Below are 17,195 nucleotides of genomic sequence, written 5' to 3' on the forward strand. Positions count from 1 at the left end.
TTTCTCTTCAGTGAGGGGGAGAAGGAGGCGGGATGTATGAGGACGGATTACTACAGCGCTTGTATCGTTGCACTGAATGGCTATTAGCTGCGAGAAGACAGTGTCAGTCAATGTATTGGACAAATAAGTGACCATAAATGTAAAGAAACGAAATTGCTTATTATATTTTCCTAACAAGCAACCACAGTTTTTAACCTCTTACCTGTCACCGTCCCGCTGGCGGGACACCTGGCACTCTTTTTTTGATCGGCTTTTTTTCGTATCATATATTTGAGTAATTATCATAAATTAGGTATCATTCGAAAGCTTACGAACTCAAAATTCATCCTGTGAAAACCGTTTTGAAATTGGACATTGCGTTACCATGGAAACGGTACTTTAAATTATTCTAGCGGGCTCCTCCCCCTAGTGGGCGTCGTCATGTTTTATATTACAACATTTATTTGAACTACTTTATAATAAAAACACATATCGTCGGAAAGGTCTGAGTTTCAGGGTTCCATATTTGGTGACCATTTTGTGATGGAAGGGATATTTGGACAGAAATTTACAGAAAAATGCATCAAAAAAACAATCAATGGAATATGTGTGACACCCGGTGGCTATTTGTGGTACAGCACCTAAACAAAATCTCATGGGAACTTCAATTTTTGTGATATCAACTTCAAATTTGGAACACAACTTGGTTAGACATATGGCTTTGATTTTATAGTAATTTTAGATTAAAACATTTTTGTAAAATATATATTTTATATAAAATAAAAATATTTAGTACAGTATTTTTTATTTACAGTAAATTTAAATTTTCATAACTTTTTCATACTTTCATATTTTGAATTGTGTTCACTTCAGCAATAATCTGCCAAGTGTCTGCTTTAAAACAAGACCAAACTTAGGTCTATATTCCAAAGCATTCTTGAATTACAGCCGTTTAAGTTTGGATAGTGCATTTTCATGTGTATTCTCAAAAAGGGGGGTGACAGGTAAGGGGTTAAAATAAGCCCAAAAAAACGCAACCCGTGACTTGTGATTTTTTTAACGCGACTTGCCCAAAAAAGAAGCCCAAAGTTGCGGACTTGGCATCTATGTACATGGCTCTCTCTGGTCAGCGGAGTATCTGAATGTTCTGGTGTGATTTTGTCAACGGTTTAATAGACACAGGCGAATTACTGTCAGTTTGGAATAAGATTGCGTTGATGTTTGAGTCGAGATCGCGATCTTTTAAAGATTAATCGTGCAGCTCTACTATCTGGGCTCTGCTCACCTGCAAAGCCAGAGAACAGACAAACGAGGATGATCCACACATAAGCCTTTCCTATTCAATAGGGGTGTTGAAATTAACCATAGCATCGATGACCATAATCGATTATAGCCTACTGACGTTTCACTGACATAGTTCGTCACATACGCACTTCTTGCGGTAGAGTAACATGGAGGGAGGCGAAACACAAAAGCGCATAATAACATTTACAGTGTGTGTGTGTGTGTGTGCTATTAAAGGGATAGTTCACCCAAAAATGAAAAAATGACCCCATGATTTACTCATCCTCAAGCCATCCTAGTAGTGTTAGACCGATATATCGGCCGATATTTGCGATTTTTATGTGTATCGGCCGATATAAGGCTGCTGCGTTCGCCGATATTTTTTCCCCTGCATTATTTACAGACAGGCGTCCACAGGGCAGCTCTCACCGTCTTCAAACTCTCTTGCTCTCCCTCGCGCATATCAATCAAAATCAATTGAGAATTGACACGATGGTAAAAGGTGGAAAGACTGAAGTTTCACGCGGAGCATTGGGAGATTTTTTCCTGAATTACCGCTGGTGTTGCTCTACAAGAGATTAAGTTAAGTGCACCTACACTCTAAAAAATGCTGGGTTAAAAATAACCCAAGTTGGGTTGAAAATGGACTAACCCAGCGATTGGGTTGTTTTAACCCAGCAATTGGGTTGTTTTAAGCAAACATTTAACCCAACCGCTGGGTCTAAACAACCCAATTGCTGGGTTAAAACAACCCAATCGCTGGGTTAGTCCATTTTCAACCCAACTTGGGTTATTTTTAACCCAGCATTTTTTAGAGTGTAACCATTAAACGACTAGGTTGTAAATAGTTTTAATATTAAGTACAGTACAGTCAGTGTGCACTTTATTATGCTGCTTGCTTGTTGATACTGTGTGCAATAGAGTCATTATTTTATTTATGCTTAAATATTTATTTTCAGAATTTATTTTCACCACTGAACTCTTTTTTTTTTCTTCTTGTTCTTCCTCATCTGTTTTTACTATTTGTTAAATATTGTTTTTTTTAGTTCAATAAATGTTCCTTTTTTAAATTGTACATTTTAAATTATCATCATGATCATTGTGTCATTTTTATGATGTAAATTGAGGGAGCAAAAGCAGTATCGGCTCCAAATATCGGCTCCAGAAAATCGGCAGCCCGTATCGCTCATCGGCTAAGGCTGATGAAAAAAAATCGGTATCGGCACTAAAAAAATCCATATCGGTCGATCCCTACATCCTAGGTGTATATGACTTTCTTATTTCAGACGAATACAATCAGAGTTATATTAAAAATGTCCTGGATCTTCCAAGCTTTATAATGGGAGCCCAAAATTTGAAGCCCAAAAAAGTGCATCCATCCATTATAAACGTACTCCACACGGCTCTGGAGGTTAATAAAGGCCTTCTGACACGAATCGATGGGTTTGTGTAAGAAAAATGCTTGCACTACGTCTGACTATCGTCGTGCCAGTTACGCTTTTTGAATACGAAAGACGGTCCGCCGGAGGGTAGATCATTTACTTTAAATATGGATAATTTTCTTACACAAACCCATCGCTTCACTTCAGAAGGCCTTTATTAACCCCTGGAGCCGTGTGGAGCAGTTATATGATGGATGGATGCATTCTTTGGGGCTTCAAATCTTGGGCTGCTGCCATTATAAAGCTTGGATTAGCCAGGACATTTTTAATATAACTCCTATTGTGTTCGTCTGAAAGAAGAATGTCATACACACCTAGGATGACTTTGAGGGTGAGTAAATCATGGGCTAATTTTCATTTTTGGGTGAACTATCCCTTTAAGGAACATAAAGTAACTGCATATGACTTATTTTGCTTGCTCAAACAAACAAACATATTAAATCCACTAAGACACAAAGGCAATGCTAAGCTTGGGATTACAGCTCATTGACTATTTAAGCAGACGATATGACGACACATTAGGGCGGATGGCTGTGCTACATCACACACATGTACAGTGGCACATCTTACCCATAGCCATCTATAACTGCACTTAAGACGAGATGAATTTGAGTAATCAACAGTTCATAAAGGTGTGGGCATGAAATTATGAATGCAACCCAAAGGCAAAATAATAAATGGCTAATTACACTTTTCGCATTAAATGTGACCCTGGACCATAACACCAGACATAAAAAAAATTGAGATTCCTGAAAGCTGATAAGCTTTCCATTGATGTAGGGTTTGTTAGGATATGGTAATATTTGGCCGTGATACAACTATTTGAAAATCTGGAATCTGAGAGTGCAAAAAAATCTAAATATTGAGAAAATCTCCTTTAAAGTTGTCCAAATTAAGTCCTTAGCAATGCATATTACTATTAATAATACTTTTATTATAGCCTATATTTATGGTAGGAAGTCTTCATGGAACATGATCTTTATTTAATATCCTAAGGATTTTTGGCATCAAAGAAAAATCTATAATTTTGACCCATATAATTTATTATTGGCTATTGCCACAAATATACCCGTGAGATGCATGACTGGTTTTGTGCTCATCAAAATTAACTTTCTAAATCAATACAAAATTAATCAGTATCAATTAAATGAAGAAAAAAAGCAATTCTCAAAAGAATTTACTTAAATAATCAAGGCCTCATGGGTTAAGAAAATAAATTAACCAATAGTATTATAGCCAATAAAATGTTCACACCCTATTGAAATCTATTTACTTCCCAATGTAAAGTCCCAATCCTACATTATTTCCCACTGAATCTTAATTTAAATAATATAAAATATTTTAAAACACATTATATTCCTGTGATCAAAGTTGAATTCTCAGCATAATTTCTCCAGTTTTCAGTGTCACATGATCCTTCACAAACCATTCTAATATGCTCAAGAAACATGTCTGATTATTATCAATGTTGAAAACAGTTTCATATTTTTGAGCAAACCCTGATGCTTTTTGCAGAATTATTTGATGAATGGTCGAAATAACAATCTCTTTATGCATTTACTGTCACTTTTGATTACTTAAGCCTTGTGTATTGTTCAAATTCACTACTCTTTCGTTATGTTCGGGATGAAAACATCCACTAAAATAAACTATAAAATTTTGCCTCTTTTTTTTTTTTTGCATAAATCTGTTAAATCAACCTTTGTCCTGATCAAAACTACTAAATTAATAGAAATTGATGATTCTATTCATCAAAGAATCCGGAAAAAACATGCATTGCGGTTTCCACAAAAATATGAAGCTTTATGGGAGCTTGTTTCTGTTATGGAGTAAAACTATTTAAAATATAATTTCTGACCTTATATATATATAAAAATAAGTCATTTTGTGTGTATTTTTATTGTGGACTGGATTTTTCTTTTTTCTTTTTATCACAGTTTATCCCCAACATCACTTTCCTCAGAAATTAATTCCATTATGGGGATTAAATGTGTGCAGTTTCATGTTGTCTTTGAGAAATACAACCTCCTGCTGAAACGATATCAATTCTTGTGTGCCATTCAAAATCTAAGGGACACATTTTGAATGCAAGTAATTTCATTTGAAAACCGAGACTCACCTGTGCATGTTGCCATTGGTAGTGAAAGTCTGATGGCACACAGAGCATTTGTAGGGTCTCTCTCCACTGTGCACTAGCATGTGGCGATCCAGAGAGCTAGCCGAGCTCAGAGACTTCCCGCAGATACTGCAAGAGTGGTCCGAATTCCCACTATCGGTGTTGTGCTGGAAAAAGGACATTTGGGTCAGCTAACTCAATAAGATCTTCAATATATGGTCACAGGGCTCCAGACACGAAACAAAAATCAATTAAGGAGCCATTGGCTTCTATAAGGGAAAAAGTTTGTTTTTTTAAAGGGTTAGTTCACCCAAAAATGAAAATTCTTTCATTAATTACTTCCCCTCATGTCGTTTGACACCTGTAAGACCTCCGTTCATTTTCAGACACAAATGAAGATATTTTAGTTGAAATCTGATGGCTCTGAAAGGCCTCCATTGGCTCAATGCACTTTACACTCTCAAGACCCTTAAAAGCTACTAAAGACGTCGTTACAAAGTCCATCTCACTACAGTGGTTCTAAAATAACTTTATGAAGAGACGAGAATAGTTTTTGTGCGCAAAAAACCCCTAAATAACGACTTATATAGTGATGACGATTTCAAAACACGGCCTCATGAAGCTTCGAAGCGTTATGAATCAGTGAGTCGATTCAGCAGTTTGACACGCGATCCGAATCATGATTCGACTCACTGATTCATAACGCTTCGAAGCTTCATGAGGCCGTGTTTTGAAATCGTCATCACTATATAAGTCGTTATTTAGGGTTTTTTTGCGCACAAAAACTATTCTCGCCGATTCATATAGTTATTGTAGAACCACTGTAGTGAGATGGACTTTGTAACGACGTCTTTAGTGCCTTTTAAGGGTCTTGAGAGTGAACCGTGCATTGTGCCAATGGAGGCCTTTCAGAGCCATCAGATTTCAACTAAAATATCTTCATTTGTGTTCTGAAGATGAACGGAGGTCTTACAGGTGTCGAACGACATGAGGGTGAGTAATTAATGACAGAATTTTAATTTCTGGGTAAACTAACCCTTTAAGTGCTACGAAATAATAAATGCGTTTTAATTCTTCACGTGCAATTATATGGGCGGTGTTGAATTTCATTTTTAGCTCCTTCCATTCTCTCTCATGAACAACAGTTTAAGTAAAAATATTTTATGTGATATAGTGCATATATTTAGCAAAATGCCCCTTTCTATAGTTATTTTTCTAGCTGACTAACGAGGTTATGAGCATTGAATGGCTTTTCTGAGGTAAATTTGACGTTATGGGACATGATTGCGCTTTCCAAGATTGAGCATCGGTCAGGCCACATTAAAGAGCGCCAAAAGTTTGTTAATTGTTTACTAAAACAAGTTAAAAGTGACATATTAAAGGTGAGAGTTAAGTACAAATCTTCCTGTGATTATGGATGGCTGCGCTACAAATAACGTGAAGTTCAGGCAGTTTCAGAAAACAGCATTGAGTAAAATATATTGAGGATGAGAATCCATTTCAATATCAATTAAAAACGAGAATTGTTCCCGATTCGTTGGCGTCCACACAGCTGACATGTTTATCTGTTGTGGTTTATTCTACTGGATTGACTTTACGCCATCTTTGCTGACTTGCATACGGACTTTTGAGAAATCAACAGGTAGCAAAAGTATACTGGACAAATGAATTCGGTGTGCATGTTACCTGGCGGATGTGCATGGTGAGCTGGTGTTGGGTCTGAAAGCCCTTATCGCACAGCGGACAGACAAGCAACCCGCTGTTATCTTTGGCTTCCTGAAACAAATATATACAAGGCAACATGTCTGAGTTATAATCTCCATAGCATACATACAGCATTGTGTTATATTATGTGACAAACGGTGTTTTAAGGCAATTTCACAGCTGAGATTTGGCGCGGACGCAAATCTGATGTCTGGTTGGCACGAAAGCTGTTTTCAGGACTCGGATGCACACCAGAGTCTGTTTAAAAACAAATATTTCAAAAGTGTATGTCTGCTAAAAGTGTGTCTGAGTACACTATTAAATACAGCAACACTCAGTTTTTGAAATGTTTTCGAAATGCTCATCAAGGCTGCATTTCTTTAATCAAAAACACAGGAAAAACAGTGCGAAACATTACAATTTAAATAATATAAAATATTTTAAAACGCATTATATTCCTGTGATCAAAGTTGAATTCTCAGCATCATTTCTCCAGTTTTCAGTGTCACATGATCCTTCACAAATCATTCTAATATGCTCAAGAAACATGTCTGATTATTATCAATGTTGAAAACAGTTTCATATTTTTGAGCAAACCCTGAAGCTTTTTGCAGAATTATTTGATGAATGGTCGAAAGAACAATCTCTTTATGCATTTACTGTCACTTTTGATTACTTAACCCTTGTGTATTGTTGATATAAATATATATAGATATATATATATATATATATATATTTTTTTTTTTTTTTTCATAAATCTGTTAAATCAACCTCCGTCCTGATCAAAACTACTAAATGTTGAAAAGAATACAGGATTTTTACTCTTTAATTGCCAAGTTCATGAATGATGTCACTGATTTGGGGGAAAAAACACACAAAATGACTTATTTTCAATATAAAAAGTGATTGTGGACTGGATATTTTGTTTTACTTTTTATCACAGTTTATCCCCAACATCACATAAAGGGTTTTGACCCGAATCCCGATGAACTGACTGGATTTGAGGAGTTTATGTGGTTGTAATAATTAAAAAAAAGTAACAAATCCTTCTCTCGCGGGTCAATTTGACCCCCTTAGTAATGAAAACTAAAAATGCTAAGACTTTGCCAAAAATTATTTTATTATGTCTACATGTGTATCTGAAAGCATTCTGAAGAGAAACTCGAGAACTGACGTTAGGACCCAGCGGAACAGCCCATTTGCTCCATATTGAGCTATAAGGCCATCTAATGGCATGAGTCATGAAATAATCATGTTATATTTATCATATATTTTTGTTCAACAAAAGGTCAGCAGAAACACCCAAATTGACCCAATGTGAGATATTTTGAGCTGATTTGAGCTGGTTATGCATGTATTGGAGTTATTTTGAAAAGAATGTGTTTAAATCAAATTTAAAGTTATTTAAAAAGGTAAATAAAATAAAAATCATGAATCGTAAAAAAAAAAAAAAAAATGTATATAAAAAATAAATAAAAAAATTGCCAAAAAAATGAAATGATATAAGCTTTCTGGACCAAAAAAAAAAAAAAAAAAAAGTTTAATTTTAGGGCTTTGGGTCATTTTGACCCGGCGAAGGACGGATGAGCGTTGATGTGGCTTTGCTGAATAAAAACATGAATTTCTTTTAAAAATAAAACTTTTGAACAGCACGCTCTTAAAAAGAAAGTTTCCAAAAGAGGGTTTTTGCAGTGATGCCATTAAGAACCATTTTTGGTTCCCCAAAGAGAAATCAGTTCTTAAAAGAAGCCTTTTTCTTAGTGTGAAGAACATTTTAATAATCGATTTCTTCGATATAAAAGAACCTTTTGTGCAATGGAAAGACTGCAGGGATGTTAAAGGTTCTTCATGGATCCATCAATGCCAATAAAGAGCCTTTATTTTAAAGAGTTTAGAGTAAATTAACCTCAAAAAACAACAATTTATAAAAAAAAAAAATCGTACAATTCAAAGATAAACAATAAAAGCCAGTCTTTCTGTATAAGCCCCGAATGCCATCGAGCGTGGGTAAAAACCCATATGCAGGAGGCAGGGAGTGAGGCCTTGTCTTCTGACCTTGAACATCTTGTCAGAACATGTTGTGTGTGTGTGTGAGATACTGAGCTAAATTCACTGTTAAATAAACACTTGCTCAACCACAGGAGATTCATCAGTCACTGCTGCACAACCGCCGAGCACAAACACTGCACAGTTTAACTACAAAAACTGCAGACACAACCGTGTAGTTGTGAGTTTGTGTATTTCATGAAAAGCATCTTGAAGAAGTGCGAACTGCTTCCTCTTTCATCTGTGTAAACCGACACGCTCCTCTCGACAGATCATTAACGTCACATGACAAAATGCCCTATATACTTATGATATGATGTCATAAAACAAGTGCGTAGACATCTCATAATATATATAAAAACAGGGAAGGCGCATGAATCATCACTAATTCGGCTCTAAATAGACGCCCACATGATCTACAAACACAACTAGACTGGATTCTTCAACAACATCTCTAGGAAGAAACGAGCACTTCCTTTTCCTCTGATGGGACGTTGGCGTACAGCTTGTTTTCCTTCTGTCTCTCTTGGCTTCAGTTCAGGACCAGCGAGAGACAATCGCTGACCGCATTTACCATTCAGCATGTTATGAGGGGAAGTGTCATTCACAGACAATGTGGGCTTTTTTGACCTTAATTGGGAGTAATAGTTTCATCATATAAGCAAGTCACATTCATGTAATCGCTACGATTCAGGCATAACGGCCTGCTTAAAGTTCATAGGTCATAAAATGTGTTATTGCACTATTTAACTCTTTTTTTTTCTTTTCAGAAAAGACATTAAATTGATCACGAGGGACGGTAAAAACTAATAAAAGTTACAAATAAAAGTTCTTTTGAACTTTCTATTCATCAAAGAATCCTGAAAAAACATGCATTGCGGTTTCCACAAAAATATGAAGCTTTATGGGAGCTTGTTTCCGTTATGGAGTAAAACTATTTAAAATATAATTTCTGACTTTTTCATCTCACAATTCTGACTTTTTTCCTCACAATTGTGTGATATAAAGTCAAAATTGCACATTTTTCCTCGCAATTCTGACTTTATCCCCCGGTATCACAGACAATGCTTAACCCTATTCCCAGACTAAAATGCAATGTTTGAGCGGTTTCAACTAAAATCATCTTGCATCGACGTTATAACTCGCAAATTTCATTTTTTTTCTCTCACAATTGCAAGCTATAAAGTCAGAACTTTTTTTTTTCGAATTTTGAGATATAAACATGCAATTCTGAAAAAAAAGTTAGTCTTTTTTCCCTCAGAATTGGACTTAAAGCTACACTGTGTGATATTTTCCCCCATCTAGTGGTGAAAAGGTATATGACCATCCAGTGAATATTAGTTTCTGTTCCTCTCAATTCCGATTTCGTTTGAACTCCAACGGTGGCCGATTTAGTCCAAGATTAACATGGCTTCCAGTTCGACCTCGTCCACATTCGACACGGTGCCATCGAGTGTTAAAACGCGAAAGGCGAAGCTTGAATTTACGGGTATGTCCCTCTTTGGCTAATGTACTTTCAAGATGGAGGGGCAACATGGCGACCCGCATTCGAACCCTCACCCGTATGTATTTTCAATGGCATTTTATAAACTTACGAGAATACTTTATTACTTGAAAGAAGTAAATATACATTAATGAGCACATATATTTTTGAAAAAACTAAGTGTTTTTAAATAAGAATAAACTAAAAAAAGTTACACAGTGTAGCTTTAAAGGGTTACTTCAGCGATTAGCATTAAAGCTTTGTATCAGTAGAAACTTGGTAGTATATCATCATTTATCATCATAATATCACATAATATCATCCTTTAGCGTCATCGGAGGCTTTTTTGGCCCGAGGCTAGAGACTACAGCCAGTGGTGGGATCTCACTCACAGAATGACACAGACGGCCGCACGGATATTCATAGTGGAGCGCTGCGGAGCAAAGCCAGTGTTTTCAATGAATTCCTATGAGAGTTATGCTTCCATAGGCATGAACTGAAAATGCGTCAGACTGGACACACACTGTGCGGCCGTGAATGAATGCCGGAACATTTTAGTTTCGGTTTAAAATTAGCGCCAATTGGGGGCGGGTCACTTGAATTGTGTTCATGAAAACACAACAATTAAACAGTACAAAGACAAACTCACTTAAATAGGCTCATTTTGCTTTGAAACCAAACCTTCCGCGATCATGTGGTCTGTCAGCTCTTCATTCTGATGGATGAGCTCGCGCTGTGTTGAGTACACGTTCAGTTTTTAATTGTAGTGTCTGTTCTCTAACTTAAATAAATTATTTTAATACTATAAAAATCAAAACGACGGTGAGAGATGTAACCGGTAGGCGTGGCTTGGGAGTGGCCTTGAAGGGCAGTGAAGCAAGTGCATTCTGGGAGTTGTTGTCTTTCAACATGAGCCAAAAATACATTTTCTGGCTTTTCTCAGTCTAGAAGGCACCAACTTCAAAAATAATTTCACATTTCTACTACATAAATGACCCAATTTAAATACACATGCATATTTCCAGCGCTGAAGTGCCCCTCGCAATTCTGACTTTTTTTCCCCTCGCAATTGTTTATATCTCAAAATTTCACTTTCAGAATTGAAAGTTATAAAGTCAGAATTGCGGAAAAAAGAATTGAGAGTTTATATTTCGCAATTCTGACTTTATAATCACGCAATTGTGAAGAATTGTGAGATAAAAAGTTGCAATTATCTTTTAAATTGTTTTATTCTGTGGCGGAAACAAGTTTCCATAGTTTTCAACATTGATAATAATCATAAATGTTTCTTGAGTATCAAATCATCATATTAGAATGATTTCTGAAGGATCATGTGACACTGAAGACTGGAGTAATGATGCTGAAATAAATGACAGTTTACAATATATTATAAATTGTAATAATATTTCACAATATTACAGTTTTTACTGTATTTCTGATCAAATAAAGGCAGCCTTGGTGAGCAGAAGAGACGGAGCGTTTAAATGGGTTTAAAGCTAGTCTTCCAAGGATGATCTCCATAGTTTGATTCCCAAAGAGGACGTAATTCATTTGCTGTTAGGCATTTTTCTTTGTTTACAATTCATAAGGTGCACCTGAACACCTGTTAGCAACTTTTTTTCCCCCGGTTTTGTCTGAGCCTGTTTGTGCTGTACTTTGGCGCGTCTCTTTATGCTCCGTTAATCCAGTAAATTACACAACTCCCATAAGCTTCTTTACTTTTCCTCAAAAGGAGTGAAAGAGGCCTGAGAACTAGGCTACAGCCTCTCCAGGTGAAACCCTGCTAACATGCTAAAAGATCCCACCCTCAAATGTCTATTCTGGTCTGTAGATATGACTCGCAAACCTTTTTTGCAAGTCTATGAGGTTTTATAGCTATTGCCCTCCAGGCAAAAATTGCCGAATACAGACTATGCAAATATGCCAAGAGAGCAACACTCTGATTGGTGAGTTCTTCAAATGGGGAAGGAACACTCTAAAGGGGGAAGGGTGGTTTGGATCCAAAACTTCTGAGACTAAACTTCCCCCCAAGTTCCACAAGAGTGTTAAGGGGTTAAAAGTGACACCTGTTGCCCGCACAAAGGAGTGTTAAGGGATGAATTGCATGCTCTAATGGGAGCCATGTGATGCAGTCGTGTGGACAAAAGGTGGATTGAGATGCCAGAAGACCATTTGTCACTTTTCATTTAAAAACAGGATGCTGGATCCATAAAGTCCTTCCCACCTGTACCACTTTCTAACAACAAAAACACATTATTTAGTGCTGCATCCCATAAATGTTGTGCAAGACTAGGATTAGTGTGTTCCATTATAGTAAATTAAAAGTAGTATGCCAAATGTGCCAGGATGACATAGTGGTGTGTTTGAATGCATTTACCTAAAATTAATAATGCATTTCAAACTCAAACATTATGCATTTAATGACCTGGTGGTCAACTTTCTCATCAGCAGCAAAGCACAAACTTTTGTATGCTAATTGGCATGCAGCCAAGGCTCGTCTGATTGGTTCATTTGGGGACTGAGTCAGTATGAGTTTGTTTTTTGAGAATTATGAATCAGTGTTAGAAATTCAGTGTTGAGTTTGGATCATAAATATATTGTCTGTTTTCATACAGCAAACAGTTCTTGTTTGCGACAATAAAAGGACATCCTTCCACGTATGTTCCACAAAATACGAAGAAACATTTATAAAAAGAAACTTAATTCATTGCTTTACTTATATTTTACTTTTATTATACAGTATATATACACTATTTTGCCAAAAGTGTTGGGACACCCCTCCAAAACATTGAATTCAGGTGTTCAATCCCTTCATGGCCACAGGTGTATAAATCCAGCACTAGGCCTGCAGACGCTTCTACACACATTAGTGAGAGAATGTGTCGCTCTCAGGAGCTCAGAGAACTGGTACTGTGATCAGTTTCCATCTGTGCAATTTCCTCACTGCTAAATATTCCACGCTCAACTGTTAGTGGTGTTATAACAAAGTGGAAGTAATTGGTAACAACAGCAACTCAACCATGAAGTGGTAGGTCACGTAAAATCACAGAGCGGGGTCAGCGCATGCTGAGGGTCACAGTGCGCAGAAATCACCAACTTATAACTACAGATTTAACAATAGCTCCAAACTTCATGTGGCCTTCAGATGAGCTCAAGAACTGTGTGTAGAGCTTCATAGAATGGGTTTCCATAGCCGAGCAGCTCATCCAAGCCTTACATCACCAAGTGCAATGCAAAGCGTGGGATGCAGTGGGGTAAAGTGCGCCGCCACTGGACTCTAGAGCAGTGAGACGTGTTCTCTGGAGTGACCAATCACGCTTCTCTGTCTGGCAATCCGATGGACGAGTCTGGGTTTGGTGGTTGCTAGGAGAACGGTACTCCCCTGACTGCATTGTGCCATGTGTAAAGTTTGGTGGAGGGGGGATTATGGTGTGGGGTTGTTTTTCAGGGGTTGGGCTTGGCCTCTTAGTTCCAGTGAAAGGAACTCTTAACGCTTCACCAAGACATTTTGGACAATTTCATGCTCCCAACTTTGTGGGAACAGTTTGGGGACGGCCCCTGTCCCAACATGTCCATAAAGACATGAGGAGCGAGTTTGGTGTGAAGGAACTTGAGTCCTGACCTCGACCCGATAGAACAGCTTTGGGATGAATTAGAGCGGAGACTGAGAGCCAGGCCTTCTCGTCCAACATCAGTGCCTGACCTCACACATGCACTTCTAGAAGATTCCCCATAAACACACTCCTAAACCAAAGAGTTGAAGTCAAGTCAACTTTATTAATATAGCGCTTTTAACAATGCAGATTGTTTCAAAGCAGCTTTACAGTGTTAAACAGGAAAATAATGCAGCATAATTTTATTCAGCCGTATAGCCGTTCTGGAGAAAACGCTGATGTCTTCAGTTCATTTCAATTATCATACAGTGACAGTGTGGGCTTTAGATTTAGTTTATATGGTTAATTTAGTTTATTAATTCGATTTATTTTGATGTTTAGTTGAAAAATTTAGTGTCCCCAACTGAGCAAGCCAAGCCAGAGGCAACAGTGGCAAGGAAACCAAAACCCCATTAGTTGAAGCTGTAAGAACTGCAAAGGGTGGGCCGACTCCATATTAAACCCTACAGATTAAGAATGGGATGGCATTAAAGTTCATGTTCATGTAAAGACAGCGTCCCAAAACTTTTGCCAATATAGTGTATTTATATATAAATTGCAGATATGCATAAATTCACATATACATGACACTTCCTATTGTCTGATTCTATTCGATTTAGCAAATATGTATGTGACCTTCGCCCTTACTCTTCATAACGTCTTACCTGGTTCTTCCTTCCACTGCGGTTGGAGCTGGGGCTTTTGACTGGCACCTTATTGGGCGTGGTGTGGGCGGAGTCTACTACGCCGTTAAGTTGAGCTGCTTTCATCACAGTGCTCATCATGGAGTTAATGGAAGACAAGTCCACTCCATCGGCTACATGCATCTCTTCTTCTGCTCTATTCTGTCCATTCTCCCATTCATTTCCTTCCTCCTCTACACTTGCAGAACCCTCTGTGGATGTTTTAATGTCTTTGTATTAATGGCAGACAGACAGAAGGATCTAACGATAGATAGATCGATAGATAGACAGACAGATAGACAGACCAATGGATAGATTTCTACCTGTGTGTGTTTCTGTGGGGGCGGGGCTCTGGACATCATCGCTTTGCTCCACCTCCTCCGCAGTAAGGGTGCAATTTGCGGATTCGGTTCTCGTCTCCTCCGTTGAATTTTCCATAACTATGGAGAAAAAAAAGGGTAGATAAGCCAAAGGTGCACTCAGAGTGCACTGGAAGTCATGCTTAAAGGGTAAGTTCACCCAAAAATGAAAATTCTGTCATTAATGACTTCCCCTCATGTCGCTTGACACCGTAAGACCTCCGTTCATCTTCAGACACAAATGAAGATATTTTAGTTGAAATCTGATGGCTCTGAAAGGCCTCCATTGGCACAATGGCACAGTTCACTCTCAAGACCCTTAAAAGGCACTAAAGACGTCGTTACAAAGTCCATCTCACTACAGTGGCTCTACAATAACTATATGAAGAGACGAGAATAGTTTTTGTGCGCAAAAAAACCCTAAATAATGACTTGTATAGTGATGACGATTTCAAAACACGACGTCATGAAGCTTCGAAGCTTATGAATCAGTGAGTCGATTCAGCAGTTTGACACGCGATCTGAATCATGAATCGACTCACTGATTCATAACGCTTCGAAGCTTCATGAGGCCGTGTTTTGAAATCGTCATCACTATATAAGTCGTTATTTAGGGTTTTTTTGCGCACAAAAACTATTCTCGCCGATTCATATAGTTATTGTAGAACCACTGTAGTGAGATGGACTTTGTAACGACGTCTTTAGTATATTTTAAGGGTCTTGAGAGTGAACCGTGCATTGTGCCAATGGAGGCCTTTCAGAGCCATCAGATTTCAACTAAAATATCTTCATTTGTGTCCTGAAGATGAACGGAGGTCTGACGGGTGTCGAACGACATGAGGGTGAGTAATTAATGACAGAATTTTCATTTTTGGGTGAACTAACCCTTTAAATTCAAACAGTCTCGTAATAATGTCTCAAAATCATAAAAATCTTCGAACTTTATGAGCAGAAAACATCTAGTTGGAGAACCTTTTCTGGGGGCTAAATCAGAACGGTTTGGGAATGGAAAACTGTTCAGCGCATACACAACACAGGGCACTTTCCCAGTCAGCAGAACATGTGTGTGTTCTCTAGATGAGACGCACAGTACACACATTCTCTTGGTGCTTTATGGCTCCAGCACCTGTCCAAAGAGTCTCATGATCACATGAGTACAGCAAACGCCAAGTGCGTAAGAGTCATCATACACAAAGCTTGACGTCATGATGAACTATGAAGCTTCATTCACGTTTTTGCATTCCACTTTGGTCCTTTCCCATTGTTTTTCTATGTAAACATGTGCTAGTTGAACAACCGGTGCTCTTGCATTTCACATCTTTAGTCTCACGCATGACAAAGCATTTTAAAAACCCAATGCTTAGGTTAAATTGAGAAATCTCTAGATCTCGCGTTTTTTTCTATTCCGCTGCATGTGTATCACATTTGTTTTTTGTTTTCTGTGAATGGGCCCTTATTTAACACTGAAATTCCCCTCATTGACTTCCTTGAAATATGCAACTTAAGACTTTCCTAGCCAAGTTTAAGCAGGGTTCGACATTAAGCTTGTTCACGTGCTTAACTAAATCTGTCATTCACTTGTCCAAGTAAAAAATGCGCTTGTCCGGAAAAAAATCTATTTTTTTTGTGTGTTGTAAATAAAATTTATTTTGAAGCAATATTCTCACCAGTGTTCAATCAGCTTTGACATTTTAAATCTGCATATTTGTGATATTTTTACCCTTTATAAAGGGCATTTTTCCCCAAATATAGGCTATGCTTCAGCTTTCATTTTATATTCTTAAATTTGATCAATAAATTAAATTAGAAGATGACACTATAGGGCTGTTTCTTATTTACACTGAAAAATTACAACTGTTTTAAATAATGTTATGAGATTGTTTTGAATATACAAATAAGAAAAAGTTGGAAAGAATGTTTAAAGATGAAACTAAACCGCCAGTAGGTGGCAGCAGGTGACCGTCTTAATGAGCGAGTCATTGAGTCGATTCGTTCAAACGGCTGATTCATTCAAGAACGAGGCAGTTGTTTACGAACAGGTCATTGAATCTTTGATTCAACCGATTCATTCAAAACACTGAATCATTCCCTAACACACGCTGTTGCTGTGACAGGCGTTATGGTTCTGCTGTGATCTTTGTTTGGAACTATTTTTGCTGCTGAAATAGAACAAAAACACTCAATATTGCATCTAAAATGTAAGTGACTTGATGTTAATAATTGTTTATGGAACTGTCGTATGAAATCAGTGTCATTTTCAGTCGTTATTAAGGAAAACAGCACTCTTGGTAATGTGACGTTGCAACTGTATCATATGTTATAAATATGAATAAACTCCACATTTCTACGTTTACGGCAGTGTGTTAACTGAGTTTCTCTGTGTGAGCGGCGCATGTTTGTTTCGATTTCTCCTCGAGAGGCTGCGCGAGCGCCAACAGCTCAACGT

General features: G+C 37.6%; 1 protein-coding gene across 3 annotated transcripts in view; it reads right to left on the minus strand.

The window, feature by feature from the left end:
• Positions 1-17,195, minus strand: part of rreb1a (ras responsive element binding protein 1a) — a 92,433-nt gene that overhangs the window by 19,158 nt on the left and 56,080 nt on the right. For 2 of the 3 annotated variants that reach the window (XM_079805966.1, XM_079805967.1), the window contains exons 2-4: positions 14,714-14,830; positions 6,508-6,597; positions 4,825-4,988 (exon numbers count right to left, since the gene is read on the minus strand). In XM_079805966.1, coding sequence (XP_079662092.1) covers positions 4,825-4,988; positions 6,508-6,597; positions 14,714-14,752 — 293 coding nt within the window. In that variant the 5' untranslated portion in view covers positions 14,753-14,830. Of the gene's footprint in view, positions 1-4,824; positions 4,989-6,507; positions 6,598-14,372; positions 14,603-14,713; positions 14,831-17,195 lie in introns of all 3 variants that reach the window. The other variant, XM_079805965.1, reaches the window with a different exon arrangement.

Source organism: Gobio gobio (genome assembly GCF_949357685.1).
Source record: "Gobio gobio genome assembly, chromosome: 23".
Taxonomy (NCBI): Eukaryota; Metazoa; Chordata; class Actinopteri; order Cypriniformes; family Gobionidae; genus Gobio; species Gobio gobio.